Source organism: Equus caballus, chromosome 20, assembly GCF_041296265.1.
Source record: "Equus caballus isolate H_3958 breed thoroughbred chromosome 20, TB-T2T, whole genome shotgun sequence".
In the NCBI taxonomy this organism is placed as follows: Eukaryota; Metazoa; Chordata; class Mammalia; order Perissodactyla; family Equidae; genus Equus; species Equus caballus.
Window position 1 is genome coordinate 45,950,021 of NC_091703.1, and position 17,510 is coordinate 45,967,530.

A 17,510-nucleotide genomic window follows, 5' to 3' on the forward strand; every position below is an offset into this window, starting at 1 on the left:
TCCTTTTTTTCTCATCTAAACTTTTAATTATAATATATGGAATTATGTAACATATATATATAAAGTGCATTGATTGTAAGTGTACATCTTGACTAATTTTCACAAAGTAAACCTCTTTTGTAAGCAGCACCTAGATCAGAAAACAACATCAGAACCCTAGAAGCCACCCTTGCCTACCCTTCCAGTCAGTATTCATGTGTCTCCCACCTCTCCTACAGTAACCACCATCCTGGTTTCTATTTAGCTTACTTTTGTACTTTATAAAATTGAAATCATGCCATATATACTTGAGTCTAGCTTCATTGGCTCAACATTGTCTTTGTAAGATTCATCCATTCTGTTGTATGTAGTTGAGTTTGTTTACTCTCATTGCTGTGTAATATTCCACTGTATGAATATAGTACAATTTATCTATGTTACTATTGATGAATATTTGGGTTATTTCCAGTTTTGGACTACTAAGAATAGTGCTCCTATGAACATTTTTGTAAATATCTTTTGGTGAACAAATGTATGCTTTTCTGTTGGCTATATGACTAGAAGTCCTCATTGTAGGGTTTGCCTATATTCAGCTTTAGTTTGCCTACAGTCAGCTTTAGATACTACCAGTTTTCCAAAATGGTTGTTCCAATTTATAATCCCACTAGCAGCATATGACAGTTCTAGTTGTTCCACATCCTTGTCAACACTTGCTTTTTTCTTTTGCATTTTAGCCATTTTGATGAATGTGTAGTGATATCACATTGTGGTTTTAGTTTGCATGTCCCTGGTGTTAATGCAATTGAGCACCTTTTTGTAAGTTTATGGACCATTTAGATATCTTCTTTTATGAAATGCCTGTTTAAGTCTTTTGCCGATTTTTTTGTTGGATGTCTTGTCTCATTTGTCTATAAGACTCCTTTGTATATTCTGGATATGAGTCCTTTATCAAATATATGTATTGCAAATATATTCTGGTCTGTGGCTTTTTTTCCCACTCTCTTAATGGTGGCTTTTTTTTTTTTTTTAAAGATTGGCACCTGAGCTAACAACTGTTTCCAGTCTTCTGTCTTTTTTTTCCTTCTTCTTCTCCCCAGAGTCTCCCCAGTACATAGTTGTATATTCTAGTTGCAAAGTGCCTCTGGTTGTGCTTTGTGGGACACTGCCTCAGCATGGCCTGATGAGCGGTGCCATGTCCATGCCCATGATCTGAACCGGCGAAACCCTGGGCTACCAAAGCGGAGTACGCAAACTTAACCCCCTTTGCCACGGGGCCAGCCCCTAATGGTGCCTTTTGATGAACAGAGGTTCTTAATTTTAATTTGGTCCAATTTATCTGTTTTTTTTTTTCCTTTATGGATAGTATTTTTTTATGTCCTGTTTAAGAAATCTTTACCTACCTCAAAGTCATGAAGAAATTTTTCTGTCTTATTCTAGAAGCTTTATTCTTTAGCCTTTTACATTCAGATTTAAAACCCATGGTGTGTGTATCTGTACAGTGTGAGGTAGGGATCAAAATTCCTTTTTTTATTATATGAGTATCCAAATTATTATATCTTTATTAAAGCTTTACTTTTTTTCTATAGAGAGGTTTTGTGCATTTCTATAAAGGTCTTGTGCATTCATTTGTTATGTTAGCTCCTAGATGCTTTAATTTTTTTACTGCTATTGTGATTTTACATTTTTTTTTTCTGTTGTATTTTCTCCTTGGCTATTGATGTGTAGGGGAATGAGTGGTGTGTGTGTGTGTGTGTGTGTGTGTGTGAGGAAGATTGGCCCTGGGATAACATCTGTTACCAGTCTTCCTCTTTTTGCTTGAGGAAGATTGTCACTGAGCTAACATCTGTGCCAGTCTTCCCCTATTTGATGTGGAATGCCTCCACAGTGTGGCTTGACAAACGGTGCTAGGTCTGCGCCGGAGATCCGAACCTGCTAAGCAAACCAGGCCGCCAAAGCGGAATGTGCAAACTTAACCACTACACCACTGGGCCGGACCCCCAATAAGTGATTTTTTTTATAAGTTCATCTTTATTTACTTTGTGTACCTGTCAAAAACTTGTGATATAATCTGCATGACAGTTCTTTAATAAATAAAATGTACTTGATGCTTAAAAACATTTTCTTAGACTAGAATAAAATTAGGACAATAAAATCTTGCTTTTGTGGTAATATTAGATTATGATTGTTCTGGATAGCCAGATCTAAGAGAATCTGGGTCTTATATATTTTTAATCAAACATCATGAAAGTGGAACTCAGCTAGATCTCCCAGAGCAAATAATTCTGCATCTAGAGGCTTGTCGACAGGATGTCTACACTTTTTTTCTAGACATTTTCTAGTAGTTTTGATAATGGCTATATTCAAAACAGTGTATCATTTCTCCCCTTCATTTGTAACATGTACTTTTAGAACTCTTACTGTGTAATATTATTCTTATTCAGAAGAGCTCTTTCAGTAAAAAACTTTGGAGCTTGGACATTAACCAAAAGGAAACTGTCTGGATACAAATCTATAGCAAGTTAACTTCTTAGGGGAACTGTAAGCCAATCTGTTATTACTAGTAGAAACTATACAGATTTGTCTGGAAAAAGCTCCAAGAGAGTTTAGCTTATTTCTAGTGGTGAATTTCCTATGGGTTCCATATTTTAAAATAAGATGTAAGATGTAAAGTTTCCTTTTGCTGTCCAACAGTTGTATAATATGTCTTTAATGTGTTGAAGGGTAACAGTAGAACTGCCTGGGGAAGCTTGTGGGAAGGAGCACTGAGGAATTATTTTATTCTCTGATCCTGATTTAGCAGAGTTTATCAAGCTGGAGGCTGCAAATCCTTTAGTTCTTTAGGGGAAATACAATGGACAATAAAAACATGCCACTTAAAGAAGGCAAAATTATGGTACATAAACATTTGATGATGAAACGTCATGATTTTCTGTATTATTCTGGGACCAGAGTCGGTAATTTAATGATCATATGAGGAAGGTTTTCTTTGGTCTTAGCTGTGTGTACCACATTTTATTGAGTGGCTAATTTTTTTAAATCAACATTTGGAATTGATTTTATAATGCTTTATTATTTTTTTTTTTGGAGGAAGATTAGCCATGAGCTAACATCTGCTGCCAATCCTTCTCTTTTTTGCTGAGGAAGACTGGCCTTGAGCTAAAATCTTTGCCCATCTTCCTCTATTTTATATGTGGGACACCTACCACAGCATGGCTTGCCAAGCGGTGCCACGTCTGTACCCGGGATCTGAACTGGCGAATCCCAGGCTGCTGAAGCGGAACATGCACATAGAACCACTGCGCCACCAGGCCAGCCCCCATATAATGCTTTAAATCCTTCGTTCTTTCAGGGTTTTTTGAGGACTATATAACCTTTTGAAAATCTGTTGAAAGCTGTGGACCTTTGCCTTAGAAAACTACAAATCTACACATTAGACAATTTTGCATGCACTTTTCAGGAGATTCACAGACCCTCTGAAACCCACATACCTCTGAGTAAGAACTAAGATTACACATTACATTGGTTCTAGGCTGCAATTCATTGTTGAAGACTTCTCTGGCTGAAAATGGTACATACCTTCATTGTGGTCAGATATTACCCCAACTCAAATGGACATCCTCCTCTTTCTTCTACACTTATCTTTCTTACCTGTGTACATTTTTATTTAAAATGCCAATGTTTATAAAGAAGTCTTATTTCTATATGTCTTATATATCTGTTGCTTTAATGTGTCCAGTTTAAATATTAAGCTTCCAGATGCAGTGATATCTTATGGTGTTCACAGTGCAATGTCTAGTAAATGGTTTATGATGATATTTCATATCATATTTCTGAGTCTTCATATGATGTGTGCAGCCAAAAGAACTGATAACAGAAATTAGCTGATCTAGGGCTGGCCCGGTGGCACAGCAGTTAAGTGTACACATTCCACTTGGGCAGCCCGGGGTTCACCGGCTCAGATCCCGGGTGCGGACATGGCACTGCTTGGCAAGCCATGCTGTGGTAGGTGTCCCACATATAAAGTAGAGGAGGATGGGCACGGATGTTAGCTCAGGGCCAGTCTTCCTCAGCAAAAAGAGGAGGATTGGCAGCAGATGTTAGCTCAGGGCTAATCTTCCTCAAAAAAAAAAAAAAAGAAAAGAAAAGAAAAGAAAAAGAAAAAGAAATTAGCTGATCTAAGTGCATGTAATTTTCCAAAAATTATTTTTCATGGATGTGACATATTTCAAATCTAGGAAAAAAGCCTAGGTATTTGTGATGTTTTGATACTGATGTTTCCATTCAACTTTACCACTGCCTCTTAATTCAAAGCTAGCAGGCTTGCTCAGTAATGCTGCATTTGCAACTTTGTATTTTCTGTTTCTGAAATAGTTATGTGTGTGGAAAGTTTTAGTAGTAGGATTACTTTAAAGTAATACTCAAAAACTGCCAGGAAAAACTTATCCTTCGAGGCCATTTTGTAATTAGTTTATGTTAGCCAAGGAGCTCATTTGTTCTCTCCTCCCTTTGCTTGCTCTTAATTCATTTCTTTCGAAGCACATAGTGAACATCTTCTGAAGGCATATGACGTGAAACCGTTGTGTTTCAAATCAACTGTCAAAGATGAGAGTTGTGGGAGTTGGAGATACTTCTTGCTGACTTTGAAGAAGCAAGCCACCTTGTTATGAGAGGGCCTTTGGAGAAGGCCCCATGGCTAGGCTCTGAGAGCTGCCCTCTGCCGACAGCCAGCAAGAAAATGGGGTCCTCAATCCTACAGCCACAAGATGATAAAATCTGCCAACAGTCAGAGGGAGCTTGGAAGGCACTAATCAGCTTGTAGCACAGAGGAGAGCACACCTGTTATCAGTACAGGGACTTCTCTTTTGTAGTTACAGTCCCTGGAGTTGTGGAGTCTAGCTAGAGGTTTATCAGTTTAACCCCGAAGTTTTGGCACAAGTCATCAATGCTTGCTCTTACGCCAGTTCTATTCAACATTGTACTGGAGGTACAAGATGGTGCCATGAGAATAGAAAAAGAAATAAAAGATATTCACATGTGAAGGAAGAAGTAAACTTTCTTTGCAGGTGACATGACCATGTTTGTAGAAAATCCTAAGGAATCTACCTCCTCCCCCCAAAAAACCGGCAAAACTAGAATAAGTGAGATTAGCATTTTGCAAGGGACCAAGTCAATATGCAAAGATCAGTCATATTTCTATATACTAAAATTAAAAATGGGAAATTAAAATTTAAAAAGCAGTATCTTTTGCAAAAGCATTAAAATCATGAAATTATTAGAGATAAATTTAACAATATATGTGAGAAACTAGTTCAGTGAAAACTATAAAACATCACTGAGATAAATTAAAGATGAAATCGATGGAGAGACATACCATGCTCATGGATCAAAAGACTAAATATTGGGGCCGGCCCCGTGGCGGAGTGGTTAAGTTCGCAGGCTCTGCTTCGGCAGCCCGGGGTCTCGCCAGTTCGGATCTGGGTGCGGAAATGGCACTGCTCATCAGGCCATGTTGGGGTAGCATCCACATGCCACAACTGGAAGGACCCACAACTAACAATATGCAACTATGTATCGGTGGCTTTGGGGAGAAAAAGAAAAAATAAAATCTTAAAAAAAAAAGACTAAATATTAAAGCTCCAGTCTCCCCAAATTGACCTAAAGATTCATTGCATTTCCTTCCAAAATCCCAGCAGGATTCTGTAGAATTTGACAAACTAATTATAAAATTTGTATGGAAATGCAAAGGATGTATGGAAAGGCAAACAACTTTGAAAAAGAACTAAGTTGGAAGACTTCCTCTAAATTTACAGTAAGTAGGGCAGTGTGGTATTGGTATAAGATGAGACATATAGATCAATGGTATATACAGAATAGAAAGCACACAAATAGTCCCCACAGTTTTTTTGGTCAATTGGCTTCCACAAAGGTACCCAGATAATTCAATAGGAAAAGGAAAGACTTAGCTTTAGTGGGCATTTCACACCAAAAACTACCTGAATATTCTCCCTCTAGTCCATTTCGTGTATCAGAGAAAAACCAAAATTTTATAGATTCTTGTTATTAACTAGAGAAGAGAAGGAAACAAAGGAATGCTACTGATCTTCTGGTCCTGTTCAATTGACATGGATACAGAGTAACAGGATTGCAGGTTACCTCATCTGGGAGAGCAATAATGAAGAAATCTACAGCACAGAAAATTTAGCTCTACTAGTTGAGTCCAGAAAAAAGCATAATTTCAATACATTCTTCATATTTTTATGTTTCCCAAATGTAATAAGTGGTTTTAAATGAAGGATGTTATAACATTTATTGTTCTTAATATGTGCAAGATACTGTGTTAAGGAGCTTTAAGATATATAAATATCCTTTAATCCACACAACAATCCCATGAGGCACAGTACTTTCCTCCTCAGTTTACAGACAACCAAACGGAAGCTTAGAGAATTATGTAACTTGCTTAAAGTCACATAGTAAGTTGTGAACCCAATATTTGAACCCTGCCTGACTGTAGAATGTGTTCTATTCACAATTATGCTGCACGTGTTACAGATAAGAGCTAAAGGACTTTAGTGGGGCACCCCAAAGTTAGCCAGTATAGTTGGAGAGGACTTCGTGGTAGATGAGACTTGAATAAGCCCTGAAGTATAGATAAGATTTATTTAAACAAAGGAGAGAGAGTTAAGGAGTAAGAGCAGGGAAATAGAGTAAGTGATATCTTAAGGCACAAGCATGGTATGTTCAGGAAATCGTAAGTATATAACAAACTTAGGATTAGTGGAAGATAAATTGAAAAGGTCAGATGATCTTCAATGCCAATTTATAGAGTTTTGTGGGGTTTTTTTGAGGAAGATTAGCTCTGAGCTAACTGCTGCCAGTCCTCCTCTTTTTGCTGAGGAAGCCTGGCCCTGAGCTAACATCCGTGCCCATCTTCCTCTGTTTATATGTGGGATGCCTGCCACAGCATAGCTTTTGCCAAGTGGTGCCATGTCCACACCCGGGATCCGAACCGGCAAACCCCAGGGCCACCGAGAAGCGGAACGTGAGAACTTAACTGCTGCACCACCAGGCCGGCCCCATAACTTATAGGGTTTTGAACAAGGGATAAGACTGATAACATTGGTATTTGAGGGTATTTGATTGTGGTATTTAATTGGTATTTAATTTGTGGGCATTGTGTAGAATGCACTCGGGGTGAGGGTGGTTTAGGAGTTAAGGTGGTCTAGGAAGGAATGAAGAAAATGTGAATAAAATAGGGTGGGTTGCAGTGGATATGTGAAATATTTTGAAGTGCGCTTTGTTGACTAAATAGAAAAGAAGCCAATATTATTTGGACTTTAAACCTTTACTAGAAATAGGGAATTGTTTGGGAAAGTGAACCTTTGAGGAGGAAAATATAATAAAGGTTGATTTTAGTTATGTTTAATTTGAAACTATAATGAAAAATTCAAGATGAGTTATTCTGTAGGGAGGTGGAGATAAGGGATTAAAGTCTAAGAGTTTGTGGATGGAGATTAAGATTTGCATGTACTGGGGCCGGGCCTGGTGGCGCAGCGGTTAAGTTTGCACATTCCGCTTCTTGGCGGCCCTGGGTTCACCGGTTTGGATCCGGGGTGTGGACATGGCACAGCTTGGCAAAAGCCCTGCTGTGGCAGGCGTCCCACATATAAAGTATGGATGTTAGCTCAGCTGAGGCTGGTCTTCCTCAGCAAAAAGAGCAGGATTGGCAGTAGTTAGCTCAGGGCTAATCTTCCTAAAAAAAAAAAAAAAAAGATTTGCATGTACTCAGCATAAACAAACTAAACATAAACCAGTACCAGTTCACCAAGAGAAAAAAGCATATATACAAAGAAGAGGAGAGTGTTGCTCAGTGTTTACAGTTAGGGTCTTAGAGGAGGAAGACAGAGCAGCAAAGGAGAGAAGCAGGAGTGATCGATAGTTGGAAGATATTTCCTTCTGTGTGCTCTTCTTCCTCCTCTTCTCTATATATGTGAACCTTCGCTCTACCTCGCCAAGATACTTTGAGTGTATTTTCTTGCCTTGTTCCTACTTCATTACTGCCTCTTTAAACCAGCATGTCTCTATTTCCTATGTACCTAACTCTCTTGCTATATAATCATTTTTGTATGCTTCTTCAAAATTGTGACTAGTTCTAAATTGATAAGATATTTTCAAGGTTCTGAGGCCAAAGCTACCTCTAATTTAAATAGCTTTTCAGGAGAATAAATCTTCTAGTGCCTCTGATTGGATTTTAAGCTACTCAACTGGAACTAGCCTCTAAAAATATAGAAATACTAACAAGTTTATATTGAAACATGAATTAGTTCTGAATATTTTCTAATTGAATAACATAATAGAATTCTTGGGGATGTACAAGGGGAAGTTGGAGGAAGAATGTTCAAGAGAAGTGGAGAGAGAAAACAGATGTACTTTTAAATCATTGCTCACGAAAGATAATACAAAATATTTGTTGCATATTAGAACTATAAGGTTCAGTCTGTGCTGAAGCTAAGGCTGCTGTAATTGGTATGGAGAAATTGCTCTCTCTTGTGAGTACTGGGTAGTTTTGTAAAAGGGTTGCCATTTTTTGTGAAAACCTATATATCTAGAGTACCTGAAATCTAAGCATTTCTGCATTAGATTACACACATAAAATCCTGATTTAAAAAAGTGTCTAAACGTGACCTCTCAACTTTTTCAGAGGAGATGCGAAAACAAGGCTTATTTCAATGGCTTGATTCTCTTCAAACTGATAACACCACCTCTCCAGACCTGCAGCTCACCGTGGGAGCAGTGATTGTGGAGGAAATGAGAGCAGCCATAGAGAGGCAGACTGGTTTGCAGTGTTCAGCTGGAATTTCACACAATAAGGTAAAGGCTAAAAGATTTTAAAGAGAAACATAGATACCTGTAGTTAAATACAGCAAGATAGATGTGAGTGGGACATTTAAATCGTTACAGATATACTTTGAAATGGGTTTCTCTTTTAAAATTCATGTTGAGGACCAAAAAAAAGCCTAAGTAATTCTTTAATGAGCCAGCCCTGGTGGTCTAGTGGTGCTGTCACCTCCATGGCCTGGATTCTTTTCCTGGTCAGGGAACCACACCACCCATCTGTTGGTTGTCGTACTGTCATACTGTGTGTGGCTGTGATGCTGAAAGCTATGCCACCAATATTTCAAACACCAGCAGGATCACCCATGGTGGATAGGTTTCAGCAGAGACAGACAAGAATGACCTGACCACCCACTTATGAAAAGATCAGCCATGAAAGCCCTATGAATAGCAGTGGAGCATTGTCTGATACAGCCCTGGAAGGGTGAGAGGATGGTGCAAAAAGACTGGGCAGGGTTCCACTCTGCTGTCCACAGGGTTGCTAGGAGTCAGAATTGGCACTAACAACAAAAATTCTCTAAGATGGGAATCAGCGTTGAACATGTACTTTCCTAAGAAGCAGGCTGAAAATTTGCAGGAAATGTTATAGTTGCATCCCAAGTATTTCCTTAGTGATTGAACTGTCTGTAGAAAGGAGGAGGTTAGTCTTTGAATCTTACGTATGAATCTGTTTCTTTTCCTTTCACTTGCTGAATATTCTAGTTTATCTCATTTCTTATGTGGAGTCGCCTGAGTGTTTTATGCTTTTGCCCATTTCCACTTCTCTAATGAGAGCAATAAGAGAAATAGAATAGCAAAATTTTATTAATGTGGACCACTCTTTTGACGTAGGGAATACAGACAATTCTCAATAAACCAGGGGCAGAATAACTGGTTTCCTGACTCAAGTGCAGTGAGGGCCTGGGATCGTCATCCCCTTCTGACTAGGCCCAATAATTGGGCAGTGGCTGATTATCCCAGGTTACCACCTTCTCCCCCTTCCTCCAATAGGTGGAAAGTTGCCCAACTACCTGGCAGAGTTTTGTGGGGTTTTTTTCTGGTTGGGTGGAGGGAGAAGAAACAAAAGCCCCAATGTAGTAATTTAAACCAGACGAAGTGTTGCCTAGTACAAGTTTAGAAAATCTTTCCAATGAATTTAAAGGATGATTTTATGCTTTTCCTACCAATTATAATTTGTGAAATGATACCACTAAAGTACCTTATTCGTTGAAAAGAATTCACAAGGATTTACGTTTTTTCCTTTTGAAGTCTTGTTTATAAGATGTTTGCTATTAGAAGATGATTTTGAGCCTAATTTCTATCACAGATATAAATTATGGTAATCTGTATTAAATCTGGGACTCAAAATGGACTAACCATTAATCAAGAAATGTAAATAAATGGGGCAGGGTAAAACAAACTTGTTTTACCCATCTTACTTAAGTTTCTTCTGCAGCTTCTCAGTTTACCCTCTTGAAGTGGGAGAACCTTAAGGAATAGATGGGGGTGGAAAAAACTACCAAAGGAAAACCGAGAATGGAAGATGTGGAAAGAACAATGAGAATGATAGTGGGTCATGTTTTCCACTCAGGATGTTGTGGGACACCAAGGTTTAGAGATGTCTTGAGTTTCTGGTTTTATTTTTGTTTTTAATATGGAAACCATTAGTTACAGCCCTTAAGCTGTGCCTGTGTATGTGTGTGTTCATATTCACCAACTCTCTGTGTGAGTGGAGTTGACAGTAATGAGGTTTTTACACTTTCCATGCTCCAGGTCCTGGCGAAACTGGCCTGTGGACTAAACAAGCCCAACCACCAGACCCTGATCTCACATGGGTCAGTCCCACAGCTCTTCAGCCAAATGCCTATTAGCAAAATGTAAGTATTCAGGGAGCACCTTACATTTCACTCATGTACTTGGTGAACGCACTCTTTATAGTTTCTTCTGTTCCTTATGAAAGATTGGAGCCAGGGAAAATAGGTACCAGGGAGGTAGGAGGGAAATAACACAGAAAATTTTGAAAAACACACTGAGATTTCTTTCTTAATGGACCTTCAATTCTGGATTATGTGTGGAAGATACTTAATCCTAAATTTTAAAAAATGAAGTGATTTTTAGCTATATGTTTAATTTCCCTCTAGATTTTTTATTCAAGTCTGTTAATAAAATAAATAGGAATTTTCCTTCTTTTCTTTTGTCTAATATCATATCAAGGTGTTCAGGGCTATTGACTTGCTCCCAAACCAGGCACGAGAGAAGAAGCCAAATAAAATGAGTAACTAGGTTGTGCCTACCCACTGTGTGTCCTTGACAAAGGCTTGTAATATTGTTGAAGGGACAAGATATAACAGTTCTAAGCAACAGTGAAAGTACTATCTCAAGACTGAATGTGAATAATTGCTGCTAAATCAATTGTACAGAAAGTTACCAAAGTCATAGAAGAGGAGAGTCATCTGAGAAGGATTTATGAAAAAGGCATGGCGTTTTGTTTTGACATTTGGTAAAATTTGGAGAGTCAGATGAGAATACAAGAGCAATACTGATTAGGAGAATGTTTTGAACACAAAGAGGGGGAAACTATAAGGTATTTTCAGTGAACTGGGATGCAAACTAGTTTACCTGGACCACATTGAGAAAGATAAGTGATGGAAATAGGACTGAAAAGATAAGCTGAGGACAGATTATAGGAAGCCTCAAAGGCCAAGCTGAAGAATTTTGAGTATGTTCTTAAATAAAAAGGTTTTAGCTGTGAAAGGGATTTGTTTTGGGATTGGAATTTTAATACCTAAATAGGATAGTAGATCCTATAGAATTGAAAGGGTTTTTTGGGGGGGCTGGCCCAGTGGCACAGCAGTTGGGTTCGCATGTTCTTCTTTGGCAGCCCGGGGTTTGCAGGTTCAGATCCTGGGTGCGGACGTGGCACTGTTTGGCAAGCCATGCTGTGGTAGGCGTCCCACATATAAAGTGGAGGAAGATGGGCACGGATGTTGGCTCGGGGCCAGTCTTACTCAGCCAAAAAAAGAGGAGGATTGGCAGCAGATGTTAGCTCAGGGCTAATCTTCCTCAAAAAAAAAAAAAAAAGAAAGAAAAGAAAGGGGTTTTTTTGCGGAAGATTAGCTCTGAGCTAACATTCACCACCAATCCTCCTCTTTTTGCTGAGGAAGACTGGTCCCGAGCCAACATCCATGCCCATCTTCCTCCACTTTATGTGGGATGCCTGCCACAGCATGGCCTGACAAGCAGTGTGCAGGTCTGCACCTGAGATCCTAACTGGCGAACCCTGGGCCGCCAAAGCAGAATGTGCAAACTTAACCACTGCACCACAGGGTCAGCCCTTTGATAACTAATCAATGACTTTAACGTTTTGTTTATGCTATTGTTAATTTTCTTCCCAGGTCCTAACTCCCAAAGTATCTGAATTCCCAGAATGATCTAGGCTTTAAGCTAGAAAATTAATGGTCTACAGTACCAATACGTGTTCTCATTTGTTTGAACCTACTTACACAAGCAAAATGTCTATGTCTGCTGCTAACTAGATATTTATGATGTCACCTGTAAATTTTGTCTTTTTTGTTAGCCGTAATCTTGGAGGAAAGCTAGGGGCCTCTGTCATTGGAATCCTGGGAATAGAATACATGGGTGAACTGACCCAATTCACTGAATCCCAGCTCCAGAGTCATTTTGGGGAGAAGAATGGGTAAGTGATTCCTAATACTTTTCAATCATAAGCTTTATGAAGATGCTAAATTCAAATAAAGACAAAAGCATCTAGGAAAATCTAGACCTATCTTTAGGTTAATGTTTGTTCCCTAAGGTAATTTCTTTCGTCTTTTTGCTTTAAAATATTAGATTACTATGGCCTATCAGCCTGGAATATTTATTCCATGTACCTAAATAGATTGATAAATAGGAACTGTTACTTTAAAGCTTGGATATACACATCATTTATGTGTACTAAGATGCTGATAGTCCCTTAAAATTCTTGTATTTAGGCTTAGTAAGTACCAAAAAACTTGGGGATATGAATCAGTGGCTTGCTTGGCGCTTCTCCAAAAATATAAATGATGGGGGCTGGCCCTGTGGCCGAGTGACTAAGTTCATGTGCTCCACTTCGGAGGCCCAGGGTTTGACAGTTTGGATCCTGGCCACAGACCCACATATGGCTCATCAGGCCATGCTGTGGTGGCATCCCACACAGAAGAACTAGACTGACTTACAACTAGGATATACAACTATGTACTGGGGCTTTGGGGAGAAAAAAAAGAAGAAAATTGGCAATAGTTGTTTGTTCATGGCCAATCTTCCTCACCAAAAAAAAAAAAAAGTTTCGTTGAACATTAGAAAAAATACAAATGATAACTTGGCTTTAGAAAGCATAACTGGTGTCCCCCTCCTTGGCAATATATCACACCGGAATTCATTGGGAAGGCTAGGGATTCTGTTAGAGGTGAGGTATACTTAATTTTGGACAAATTTTTCCTTTTTCATGAAAGGGATAAAAGGGTAGTATAATATAGGTATTTTGTTTTGTTTCAACAATAATCATTTGCTTTCACCTTAAACCTTTTTGCTGCTTTTATTAGATCTTGGCTATATGCTATGTGCCGTGGGATTGAACATGATCCAGTTAAACCCAGGCAAATACTCAAATCCATTGGTTGCTGCAAGAACTTCCCAGCAAAAGTGGCCCTGACAACCCAGGAACAGGTAGGCAGGCATTCTCAACAGAACACTGCCCCTTTTAAGGGGCTAGCGGGTAGGTTTGGGTAGCTGTGGAAGGTGTAATAAATTAGATGGGACCTTTATGCTGTAAAGTATGAAGTTCTTTTTTTGTGTTGAAAATTGACTAAACTTGTGATGTATTATTATTTTTTCCATCTAAAGAGAAGTAAAATGGAACTGATTGAAGTTCAAAATGGAATTACTCATTTTTTGGTAGGTGGAAACTTGGAAGGCCTAGGATATTGTGCCTCCAGTTTGTGTCTTTTCTTTTTTCTCAGAGCTGGAACATGCCTGAAATTCGCCTGATGGCATGCCAGCAGGAAATAAAATGAAAATCGTGACCTAGGGCAGGGCAGAGTACTGCAGATTTCTATGAACTGGGGATCCCTTGGTTATGGGGAGCCTTTGTTGCATAGTTCCACTTAGGGGAGAACTGAGCAAATCTACCATCTAGTTCTCTGATAAACCTAGAGTTTTTTAAATGAAACATTAAAATCTCAATACTTTTTTAGGTACAATGGTGGCTTTTGCAGTTAGCCCAGGAACTAGAGGAGAGACTAATCAAGGACCGAAATGAGGTAAGATTTCCTTCTTTTTTTCCTGGGGTGAGCTTTGGGATCTAAATACCAGTTGCTCCTTACCTTATGAAGTAGAAACAAAGATACAAAACGACACCAGCCTAGGAAATTTTTAAGAAATCTTTTATCTTTTTCCATAAAATTCCCGTAAAACTCAACATGACCTTTGAAAGCCGGCATCTGTGAATGTAAGACCTGACCACCCCTGTCTCCCTCATCACCATTTGCGTCGACTTTTTTGTAGATTTCTTACCTAACTCCTTCCGCAACCCTGAATATCAGTGGTTCTTCATCAAAGTAACGAGCCATTAAGCAGGACATTTAGAAATTGGACTGTAAATTATTGGACTTAAACACAGCCCATGTGGCAAAGAAGTACTGGCAGTTCTAGAGACAGAGTATTAAGTCAGAGTTTTGACATCTGATGATTAATTTCTTTATCCTCTCCTTTTTTTAAAACTTTATTAGATATATATTTTATATACCATAAAATTCACCCATTTATAGTACACAGTTCAGTAGTTTTAGTATATTCCAGAGTTGCTCAACTATTCCACAGTCAATTTAAGAACATTTTCATTACACAAAAAAGAAATCCTATACTCATTAGCAGTTACTCCCCCAGCCCTACGCAACCACTAGTCTGCTTTTTGTCTCTACAGACTTACTGTTGTGGACGTTTCATATAAATGGAATACAATATGTGGCCTTTTGTGATTGGCTTGAAATCTTTCAGCTAACATAATATTTTCAAGATTCACCCATATTGTAGCATGTATCAATACTTTATTCCTTTTTACAACTGAATAATATTCTGTTGTATGGATATACCACATTTTGTTTATCCATTCATCAGTGAATGGATATTTGAGTTGTTTCCACTTTTTAGCTATTATGAATAATGTTTCCATGAACATTCATGTGCAAAGTTTTGTGTAGACACGTTTTCATTTCTCTTGGGTATATACCCGAGTAGACTTGCTGGGTTGCATGGTAACTCTATGGTTAGCATTTTGAGGAACTGCCAGACTACTGCTGGATGATTTTACATTTCCAGCAATATAAGAGGGTTCTAACTTCTCCTTATCTTTGTTATTGTCTTTTTAAATTTTAGCCATACTAGTGGGTGTGAAAGTGGTATCTCATTGTGGTTTTCAGGTGCTTATTGGCCATTTTCTTACCTTCTTTGGAGAAATGTCTGTCAAGATCCTTTGCCCATTTTTGAAATGGGTTGTCTCTTTATTATTGAGTTTTAAGAGTTATTTACATATTCCGAGTACAAGTCCTTTGTCAGATATATAATTTGCAAATATTTCCTCCCATTCTGTGGGTTTTCTTTTCACTTTCCTGATGGTATTGTTTGGTGTATGCTGTGTCCTCTCTTGTTGAAACCCCTGGGAATCCTACAAGTCAACAGTATGCTGTCAGGAATCATCCAAAACTACCTGTTCACCCCTTTTTAGCCAAATTGGTGGTGAATGTTCTTTGGTAGACAGCAGAAAGAGGGACATGATCCCAGTTGTGTTATGGGCCTATTTGACTTTGTCCACGAGGTGTTGCTCCTTTCTCATCTCTCTTTATAAGCCCCTGGGGCTTTTCTTCCCACTTTGTATGAGTGCAACACAGAAGGGATCCCTGAAAATTAATCTCTCTTTAAGCTTCAAGGCCCTTATGCCAAAAAGAATTCTGACATAGAAGATCCAGTCACTTCACTGTTTAAAATATCTAGTGGCTTCCTTTCACACTTAAGTCATGTGTGGATTTCTTTTCTTTTATTCTGTGACCAATATGATTTGCTCTGGCTACTTCTCTAACCTCATCTCCCTACCCTCTCCCCCTTACTCCACTCTAGCCTCCACTCCACTGGCCTCCTTCCCTTTTATTTAAAACACCAAGTAATCTCCCACTTTTGTACTTGCTATTCCTTCATCCTGGAGAATCTTTGCTTATTTATTCTTAAAATTTGCTCTCTCATTTTATTCAGGTCTCTGCTCAAATTTCACCTTCTCCAAGAGGCTTTCCCCAAGTACCCTATCATATTAGCAGCCTCCATCACTCTCTGCCTTACTCTGCTTTTTCCATAGCACTTTGTAGTCATTTCTATTACATGCCTACTTGTTTATTATCTGTAGCTCCTACTACAAGATAAGATCCATGAGGGCCTGGACTTAATTTTGTTCTCTTCTGTATCTCTGGGCAGGGTCTGATACATAGCAGGCATTTAGTTATAGTTGAATGGTTTTAGTCAATAATGACTCATTTGTAGTTGCCAATTTGTATTCTCTCAAGATACACAAATCTGTATGAATTGTATTTACAAAATGTGCAAAAGTACAAAATATGTTTTTACCCCCAAATATAGTTGGTGCCCTTGGCTTGTTTGCCTTAGGGGTATTTCTTCTCACTAGCGTCTTTTGATTTAGAGGGGACCCCTATGTAGAATTTTTACCTTCTTATATTTTAGCCTTCACCTTTATTTCACCTTTATTTCTTAGTTTTCTTTGCATCAACAGTATTTCGATGCCTAGACTTCACGGAAAAGTGAATCAACAATCTTGCTCTCTAGAGGCGGGCTCACTACACTGTATCTTCTATAGATGGGCTGTAAGAAGGTGTTAGTGGAAACTTCTGCTCATATTAAGCATAAGAGCATCAGGGAAGATTAAAGAGTAGATCCACTACTCAATCTTGACATCCTAGCTTGGAACTTCCTTTCAGACAATTACTTACATGAACCTTTTCTTCAGTCACAAAACAGAATATAGTACTATAGGTATTTGTTATAATCATCCTGCATGGATGCTACAAAAAACATTCAGGAGAGTCCATTTTCATTTTTTCTGTCCTGTTCCCATCACCTATCAATATCCTAGATAATCTAATATTCCATCATCCAAATTATTATGTCTTCTCCAACTACTTCTTACAGCTGGAAAAAGCACAAAAACTTTTTTAAATTTTAAATTAAACTTGAATATTTCCAAACCATTCTGTCACCCTGATTCTTTTAATTTCCTCTCATGCAGTTCAGTATATAGAATCCAGATGCTCATGGTAACTTCAGTTCTGGTCTCAACCCTTTACACCCACAGAATGACAGGGTGGCCACCCAGTTGGCTGTGAGCCTTCGTGTGCAAGGAGACAGACGTCTGAGCAGCCTGCGCCGCTGCTGTGCTCTTACCTGCTATGATGCTCACAAAATGAGCCATGATGCATTTGCTGTCATCAGGAACTATAATGTTTCAGGAATCCAAAATGAATGGTGAGTTTCTTTCTAGCTTGTCTTCTCAGAAGAGATTTATACTCTGTTCTTGCTCTAAAATTAGTGGGTGTGTAAACTTTCCAGCTGGGTTAGGTTCT

At 38.6% G+C, this 17,510-nt stretch overlaps 1 protein-coding gene across 1 annotated transcript in view; it reads left to right on the forward strand.

Annotated features, from left to right (window-relative positions):
- POLH (DNA polymerase eta) overlaps positions 1 to 17,510 on the forward strand; it is a 30,256-nt gene that overhangs the window by 8,622 nt on the left and 4,124 nt on the right. Inside the window, 6 exon segments of the mRNA NM_001301323.1 lie at positions 8,678 to 8,847; positions 10,624 to 10,727; positions 12,428 to 12,547; positions 13,434 to 13,557; positions 14,085 to 14,150; positions 17,243 to 17,412. Coding sequence (NP_001288252.1) covers positions 8,678 to 8,847; positions 10,624 to 10,727; positions 12,428 to 12,547; positions 13,434 to 13,557; positions 14,085 to 14,150; positions 17,243 to 17,412 — 754 coding nt within the window.